General features: G+C 35.4%; 1 protein-coding gene across 1 annotated transcript; it reads right to left on the reverse strand.

Annotated features, from left to right (window-relative positions):
* Positions 1-2,574: 2,574 nt before the first annotated feature.
* On the reverse strand, positions 2,575-3,228 carry LOC103443693 (agamous-like MADS-box protein AGL29). The gene is given in 1 exon segment (XM_029108792.1): positions 2,575-3,228. A coding segment is annotated over 1 exon segment (654 nt).
* Positions 3,229-9,934: the final 6,706 nt, after the last annotated feature.

Below are 9,934 nucleotides of genomic sequence, written 5' to 3' on the forward strand. Positions count from 1 at the left end.
ATTACAAAGCTTGTCTTGTTGCACAAGGCTTCTCACAACACCTTGGGATTGACTATGATGAAATTTATTCACCCATTATGGATGTGATTACTTTTCACTACCTTATCGGTTTGGTAGTTTTCGAAAAACTGAGTATGTAGTTGATGGACGTAGTAACCCCGTATCTCTATGGGGATCTTGATATCAAAATTCATAGGAAAGTTCCCAAAAGACTTACATTGAGTGGTTCAAATATTTCCAAACCCCGAAACACGCTCTCAATTCGGCTAAGGCGTTCACTTTACGGTTTGAAGCAATCCAGAAGAATGTGATATAACCGTTTGAGTGAGTATTTTGACTAGTCAGGGATATGTGAACAACGAACTATACCCTTGTGTGTTCATTAAGAAGTCACATTCCGGATTTGCAATTGTTGCAATATATGTCGATGACATGAATCTCCTTAGAACTCCTGAAGAGCTTGTGAGAACAGCCGTGCACCTGAAGTTAGAATTTGAGATGAAAGATCTAAGTAAGACTCGATATTGTCTCGGTCTCGAGATAGAGTACTGTTCGGATAGAATGCTAGTACATCAATCGAACTACACCCAGAAGGTGTTGCGCTGCTTTAATGAGGATAAAGCGAAGCCTTCGAGTACTCTTATGGTCATTTGATCGTTAGATGCAAAACGAGATCCCTTCCGTCCGAAGGATGATGATGAATAGATTTTGGAGCCTGAAGTTCTTTATCTAAGTGCGATAAGTGCTTTATTGTACTTAGCTAAATGCACTACATCGGACATCTCCTTCGCTATTAATCTTTTGGCAAGATACAGTAATGCACCTACACGCAGACATTGGATTGGCGTGAAAGACATCTTCCGTTACCTTAAGGATACTGCAGATTTGGGCGTGTTCTATGCCTATGAATCCTCGAGTGATGCCACACCCTATGTTTCTCAAGTCGATTCTTGCCTTGTTGGTTATGCCAACACAGGATACTTATCTAATCCACACAAAGCGCGTTCTCAAACGGGTTATGTCTTTACCGTTTGAGGCACTGCAATCTCTTGGAGGTCAACTAAACAGACCTTAGTTGCCACTTTGTCTAACCATGCTGAAATTCTTGCTTTACAAGGTGCATATCCTTCACCTAACGACGAACAGCTCTTGCGATCTCTATATTGATATTATGTTGCAGGTTATTTTGAACAAAGAAACTACAAGATTAGATAGCAAGTCATTATCTAATGACGAAGATGATTTACAAGGTGCAAATCCTTCACCTATTCTTTGGAAACTTCTCAGAGCCATGATGACTTTGAGATTGACAAATAGGTGAAGGATTTGCACCTTGTAAATCATCTTCATCATTAGATAATGACTCGCTATCTAATCTTGTAGTTCTTTGTTCTCCATAACCTGTAACATAGTATCAATACAGAGACATGAGATGAAATATGATATCCATCATTTCTTTGCTTTTATTATGTTGCATCTCAATATGAGACAAACATAGCCTACTCAAACTTTTTAAAAAATAACAACCCCTTCCCTGTTGTCATTTCGTTCCCCTTTCAAACCAAAATCCACAAACTTTTTCAAACATAAAACCAACCCAAAATTTTAAATGCAAATTCATATTATATACAAAGACTGAAAACATACCATCAAAGAATACACAGAGAAGGGATGGTGGTCTAAGCGTGGAGTTCACCGGTAGGGCTCGGAGTTCGCTGTCGATGCTCTAGGTGATGGTGGTCTGAGCGAGAAGGAGAGGTAGTCTGAGCGAGAAGTAGTCTAAGAGAGAGGAAGAGAGACGCTTGGAGTTCTACAGAACATGCCGTTAACGTTTAAGCTTCAAAGCATGAACTAGGTCAGGTTCCTTTTTTTTTTTTTTTTAATTAAACATGTTAAATTTTTATTGGTCCATGTAATTTAGTCAGTAATTTGGGTACTCCCCAATGAGTACCCAAGTATTTTCCCATTGGAAATTGCTTCTCTTTTTTATTTTGATGGGATTTGAGATTGCTTCTCTAAAAAGCACTTTTGTACATAACATTTTTTATAGAACTACTTTTATTAGAGATTTGTTTAAATTTTAATGTGCTACTTGGGAGCAGCCTCTCCATAAATGGGGGTAAGGCTAGCCGACATTCACCTCTCCCAAACCCTGCGTAAAGCGGGAGCCTTGTGCACTGGGTACGACCTTTTTTTACTTGCGAAAGCATATGACAATTGAGTTTTTGGTCAATTTGAGTTAATCAAGTTTTTTTTTTTCTTAAATTTTCCGTAAGACAAATATTTAAACTTAAATTTATATAATCAATAATTAATCATGTGCAAATAACTAGGTAAAGAATGTAATGTTAGTTAATATGCAAGAAAAACCTAATAGAACAAGAAGAATGTGTGTAACCTGTTCGGTCATGATCCCTAATCAACAAAAACCCTCCACCAAAAGCCATGACTACTAGAGAAGGACATTCTGATACAAGCACTTCTTAACATTGATATTACAAGAAATAATAAAATTCACGTCCCATGCACCCTATGCACCCTTGACCCTGGCTTAATTTTGGAGGACTCCATGTATCATCCATAGACAAGAGAGGAGAAGTGATCGGAATGAGTAGTTTCCCGAATCAGCTGATTGGTTCGAACCTCCACATTGTGCTTCAACTTGTACATGGCTTCCCTGTACTCTTCTAACTCCTCCAAACTACTCATCATTCCAATCGGTCTCTCCCACCACCCATAAGAACAACCTCCTTCATCTCCTCCATTGTTGTTACTTGTACTTTTCTTCCCACCCTTCAATATTTTCTCTTCCTTCAAGAGTCTCGAAGCTTTCTCGTAATCTTGTATTTGCTTCTTACTATACTACTCATATTAAGAATTAGTAGAACGATGAGTGTTGTTTATTTGAGGATGATAAATATCTAGTTGACCTGCAGATAATGAGGCATTGTGACTAACGTAGCGTTCGATAATGGCGTCAGGGGAGGGACTTACGAAGCAGAACACCTTGCCACTGTTCGACACAACGATTGCTCCCGTCTCAGCACCAGTCAAAACGCTGAGCTCTGCTGTTTTGTTGAAGAGACCCCTTTTGCGCTTGGAGAAGGTCACGTGACGCTTGTTCTTGTCTTCAACTTTCTTTATTTCAACACTTCTTCGACTTTTGCTCTCCTTTTTCCCATTCTCAGTATCTTTGTTTGTGATCCTATTATCAGGACTCTTAGCCATTAATTGTAAGTAATAGTACTTGTGATATCAATGGCAAACCCAGAGGGGGAAGGGAAATTAATGGCAAACCCTAGAAAGAAGGAAAGTGATGGCAAACCCTGCTAGATAGAAAACTAATGTAAAACCCTAGAATATTGTTAAGCAATCTTGGAGAGAATATGGAAAACCCTAGAATATTGTTAAGCCTCGATCTTCAATATTTCTGTTAAATATTATTTCATTGTTCATACGCTGTTTGCATTTTATTATTTATTAGCATATATAAATTTATAACAGATTGTTGACATATCTCCAAAACTTATTAAGAAATGTGAACGGGTAGGTAATCTCTAAAATGCAGGCTAAAAATATGGACACGGAGATACTACAGATAATTACCTATTTTTATCTGACTCTACCCCATTAAATCTTAGTCCTTTTCCAATAAATATTTCTAAACTTTCTAGCCGATTAACCGAATCCTAATCCGTTTCTTATAATTACAAACGTTTATTAATTAATTAAAATATTCCAAATTATTACTTGGCGTTTTGAAGGGAGTTTTAACTCTCGAGTTATTTATGGAGCTTTGAATATCCTTATATAGAATATTTTTAGCCATGCAAGATAGGCTAAAAGATGCTGATTTAGGAAGTCACGTTGGTTACCTAGTTATAAGGCACGACCAGCCGATTCATTGTAGGGAATCACGTTGCCTGCCGCCGTCATCTAGTCCTTATAGCAGAGGTTGTGAGACGGAGGAGAGGTGTCGAGGTGGTCGTAAATTTAAATAAATCTTCACGACCACAAGAGATTGATGAAACTTCAAGCCATTACCAAAGTCTACCATTTTCAGCAAAAGAGGCCGGGTGTCCATTCTTTTATATATATACTATATATATTGTCCTTATCTAATCTCATTGTGAGATTAGAATGATGTAATCATAAAAATCCTCTTATTCATAACTATTTAATTCATAATTTTTTCTAAATACAATTAAGTTCAGCTCTATTTTTTTATTATTTGCATCAATGACTATTACACGAATCTGGCAAATATTGAATTCAATACAACATGTGTAGTGAAAAACTATTGAGCTTCGTTCTTTCTGAACCGGCGATATATTTGGAAGAGCAATGACTATAGACTAAGAACAAGTTGATTCTTATTAACAAAGTTTATATGTCAACTCAATCTCATATTCAGGTAACTAGGTCGCCAGAAGAGAGATAACTCTAGACAAGAACTAGGTTATTGTTGGTGACCAAGTAATGCATTATTTGACCATGCATACGAGTAACTGGTTTAGAGCAAATCAAATGTTATTATTTTTCGAATTGGTGTGTGTACAAAAGAGGTAGCAGGTTCTTAGGATTTTCATTTCATTTATCATTTCTTAATCCGAAGATAAGTATTCCATATCTTTAAATCCTGTTTGATAATCCCCATTGTCCTCTAGTTATCTTAATTGTTCCAAGGATCAATTGGCCTTGTCCAACACATTTACCCTTTGTGTCGTTGCTCACTTGTCGTGCTCTTTCTACATGGAAACGACGAATACAAAAGTTTCTTAAATATCTGCCCATGGATAACGAGCAGGCGTTACGTTGTAAGGGGTGACGATGCATGCTTCATCATCTAACTCATATACAATGATTGTGAGGGGGAGAACATGTGAGCTGGTCTTAAATTAGAATAATTCTTTCGAAACACAAGAGATAATGATCTTCAAGACATTACCATTATGCACAAATTTACTACATAGTTCTTCATCTAACTATTTTGTAAATATGATGTGATTACAACGCATAATCTTTTTTCTTCATTCATCAAAGGACGATAGTTCTTTGAAAACTAATTCTTCGTTGACCAAGTGGTCAGCGACTTTGTAGACAAATGCGGTAAACACATCACTCTAATTCGTAAGAAAATGATCATGAATACATACTTGTATCAGAAATTCAAGGGACAGATTGATATTTCTAACCGGTAGATATGTTAAAGCTACAAATATCACAACATAACTAACATCAGAACTTGTCTATTACAATAACAGGCTAACTGGTTTATGCATGAGCACATAAATAGGTTGCAAACCGTTCAAATAGAAAATCTTAACATTTTTTTTTAACGTGTAACTTTGCTACATCAGTGGAGATAGACCTCTCCATATGAAACTAGCATAATGGAAATATGTGGTCATCTGCTACGATCTTGGAAAACCAGAAAATCAGTGTCCTCGTTAGTTTCTCACTATTTAAGGATTTAATAGTGCTGAAATGATCAACTGGATATCGGCCAACAATATATATGCTACAGGTAGCTTAACCTTAACCAGTTTTGCTGCTTATCCAAACAACTTTATGACAGTACTAGAACTTTGAGGGCAAAAACACAAAAACTTGTAAGGTTTAGTTCAATGTTCTTGTTTTAGAACAATTACACTTCCAAGCTGAAATTCAAAATTTAACTGGTTCTCGCGCTTGAGCTTTTCAAATTTAATGAGTAATTGTTGATTGAGCTCACTACTTCTAAACAGTGCAACAAATATACCCATACATACCGCATTTTCTGAATGAGGATACATGACATTTCTTAAAACATGTTACCAATTTGCGGGTTTCTTGTTTCATACACCTGATGATGTGTCTATTTTTTTTTCCAGAAATGGAAGGACAGTGATAATGGAGGAAGCATGGAACATGGTTGATTATCCCAACCCTTAATTGTGCTTCACTAATACTAGCTTAAATATTTGTATGATCAAGCTACGAAGTAATGAAATTCTGTGGTAGAATATAAACATCATAAGATATGTTATGGTGTACTATGACCTTAAGTTTGCAGTTGAAAAGTTGGTAATTAATGTAGTGTCGTGCAAATGTTGTTTCTTTAATATTTTCTTGCCATCCCTTAATATCACTTTGGTTGCCCATTTGTTCATTTTTGTTTTAAATTTTAAATTTTTTTTAAAAAAAAAAAAGCATTTCGACAACTGTATATTTTTTACAAAACCAAGACCCCGGTTTAAAAGCGAAACAAATTTCTTGCTTCACCCTTCAATCTAGAGTTGTCCTGTTGTTGAAAACCATATATAGAAATTTTGAGTTACAAAACAAGATGTCACAAAGACATTAAACCAACAATGAATAAACAAAATTACAACAAATGTTGCCTAAAATTATCAAATGCCATCACATTAAATGGGGAATTTCTCAAATCCATGGCATCATCACCTCTTCCAACTCCCATTTGATCTCCCACATTCATCATTATCTGACTAGTCTCTATAGAGACCAAGTTGAACCATTTAAAATTTGTTCTGAAGAAATGGCCATGTCCAAGATGTTTACACTTGGCATTGTTGTTGTCTTGGTGTGCTCGGTTTGCATCGAAACAGCGAGTGCAAAATCCATTGGTTATCCAGTCATAAGGCACGACCAACCAATTCATTGTAGGGAGTCACGTTGCCTGCCGCCACCTTCTAGTCCTTATGGTAGAAGTTGTGAGCCTGAGGAGAGGTGCCGAGGTGGTCGTAAATTAAAATAAATCTTCACAACCACAAGAGATTGATGAAACTTCAAGACATTACCAAATGTCTACCATTTTCAGGTGAAGAGGTCGGGTGTCCATTCTTATATATATATACTATGTATATTGTTCTTTATCTAATCTCATTGTGAGATTAGTATGATGTAATCACGAAAATCCTATTATTCATAACTATTTAATTCATAATTGCTTCTAAATACAATCAAGTTCAGCTTTCTTTTCTTATTATCCGCATCAATGACTATTACATGAATTTAGCAAATATTGAATTCAACACAACACATGTAGTGAAAAACTATTGAGTTTCGTTGTTTCTGAACCGGCGATATATTTGGAAGAGCAATGACTCTAGACTAAGAACTAGTTGATTCTTCTTGACAAAGTTTATATGTCAACTCGATCTCGTATTGAAGTAACTAGGTCGCCAGAAGAGAGATAACTCTAGACAAGAACTAGATTATTGTTGGTGACTAAGTAATGCCATATTTGACCATGTATACGAGTAACTGGTTTAGAGCAATTTGAACAATTTGTAAATCAAATGTTATTATTTTTAGGATTGGTGTGTGTACAAAAGAGCTAGCAGCTTCTTAAGATTTTCATTTCATTTATCACTTCTTAGTCTGAAGATAAGTATTCCCTATCTTCGAATCCTGTTTGATAATCCCCATTGTCATCTAGTTATCTTAATTGTTCCAAAGATCAATTGGCCTTGTCCAACACATTTACCCTTTGTGTCATTGCTCACTTGTTGTGCTCTGTCTGCATTGAAATGAAAAATACAAAAAATTCTTAAATATATGCCCATGGATAACGAGCAGACGTTTCGTTACAAGGGGTGAGGATGCATGCTTCATCATCGAACTCATATACAATGATTGTCAGGTGAGCTGGTCTGAAATTAGAATAATTCTTCCGAAACACAAGAGATAATGATCTTCAAGACATTACCATTATGTACAAATTTACTATATAGTTTTTATCTAACTATTTTGTAAATATGATGTGATTATAACACACAATCTTTTTTCTTCATTCATCAAAATTTAATTGGTTCCCGTGCTTGAGATTTTAAAATTTTACGAGTAACTGTTGATTGAGCTCACTAGTTCTAAACAGTGCAACAAATATACCCATACATACCACATTTTCTGAATGAGGATCCATGACATTTTTTAAAACATGTTACCAATTTGCGGGTTTCTTGTTTCATCCACCTAATGATCAAGCTACGAAGTAATGAAATTCTATGGTAGAAGAAAAACATCATTTTTTTAACCGGTTAGAACTTGTCTATTGCAATAACGGGCTAATTGGTTTATACATGAGCATAGAAATAGGTTGCAAATAGTTCAAAATAGAAAATCTTAATGTTACCTTTTTAACATGTAACTTTGCTACATCAGTGGAGATAGACATCCCCATCTGAAACTAGCATAATGGAATTATGTGGTCATCTGCTATGATCTTGGAAAACCTGCAAATCAGTGTCCTCGTTAGTTTGTCGTCATTTAAGGTTTTAACAATGCTGAAATGATCAGCTGGATATCGGCCAACAATATATTTGCTACAGGCAGCTTAAGCTTAACCAGTTTAGCTGCTTATCCAAAAAACTTTATGACACTAGTAGAACTTTAAAGAAAAAAACACACAAACTTGTAAGGTTTAGTTCAATGTTCTTGTTTTGAACAATTACACTTCTAAGCTAAAAGTCAAAATTTAAATGCTTCCCGCGCTTGAGATTTTCAAGTTTTACGAGTAACTCTTGATTGAGCTCACAACTTCCAAATAGTGCAACAAATATACCCATACATACCACATTGTCTGAATGGGGATCCATGATATTTCTTAAAACATGTTACCAATTTGCGGGTTTCTTGTTTCATCCACCTGATGATGTGTGTATTTTTCTTTTTAGAAATGGAAGGACAGTGACGACGGAGGAAGCATTGAACATAGTGGATTTTCCAAACCCTTAATTGTGCTTCACTAATACTAGCTTAAATATTTTGTATGATCAAGCTACGAAGTAATGAAATTCTGTGGTAGAAGATAAACATCATAAGATATGTTCTAGTGTACTATGACCTTAAGTTTGCAGTTGCAGAGATATGGAAAGTTGGTAATTAATGTAGTGACATGGAAACGTTGTTTCTTTAATATCTTCTTGCTATCCCTTAATTTCACCTTGGTTGCCCATATGTTCATTTTTGTTTTAAATTTCTTAAATTAAAAAAAAAATCATTTCAACAACTGTATATTTTTTACAAAACCATGACCCCGGTTCGAAGGCGAAACAAATTTCAAGGGTCACCCTTCAATCCAGGGTTGTCAAGTTGTTGAAAACCATGTATAGAAATTTTGAGTTATAAAACAAGATGTCACAAAGACATTAAACCAACAATAAATAAACAAAATTACAACAAATATTACCTAAAATTGCCAAATGGCAACACATTAAGTAGGAAATTTCTCAAATCTATGACATCATCACCTCCTCCAAATCCCATTTGATCTCCCACAATCCTCATTGTATGACTAGTCTCTATAGAGACCAAGTTGAACCATTTAAAATTTGTTATGAAGAAATGGCCATGTCCAAGACGTTTACATTTTGCTTTGTTGCTGTCTTGGTGTGTTTGGTTTGCATCGAAACATCGACTGCAAAATCCACTGGTTATCTAGTCATATGACATGGCCTACCGATTCATTGTAAGGAGTCACGTTGCCTACCGCCATTGATGCGAAATATATAAGCACACAAATTAAACCCTCTTTTTATCAATTGTAGTAAAGTATGTAAGTAGGGATCGTTCTAGGCCGGGGATTAGGAGGGATTGCTAAATCACTTGGAAACTGACTTGAAAACGTAAAAACAAAGTTTAAAACACTAACTAGACTCAAAGAATGCAAAACTATACTTTAAAACACTAAAACAAACCAAAAGACTCAAAACAGCCCCTAAACACTCAAAACTACCTTAAACACACAATCTGGGCAGTTTTGGGACTGTAACACAAACTTGGACGAATTTTGGTTTTCTAATGAACTAAAACACTTAAAAACATAATCTAAGACAAATTCTAATTAATATGACTCAAAGAAATAAGATGGGGTTGATTTTGGACGAAAATAATTAAATTAAGACAAGAACAAAGTAAACAAATTCTTAGA

The sequence above is a fragment of the Malus domestica genome, chromosome 09 (assembly GCF_042453785.1).
Source record: "Malus domestica chromosome 09, GDT2T_hap1".
In the NCBI taxonomy this organism is placed as follows: domain Eukaryota; kingdom Viridiplantae; phylum Streptophyta; class Magnoliopsida; order Rosales; family Rosaceae; genus Malus; species Malus domestica.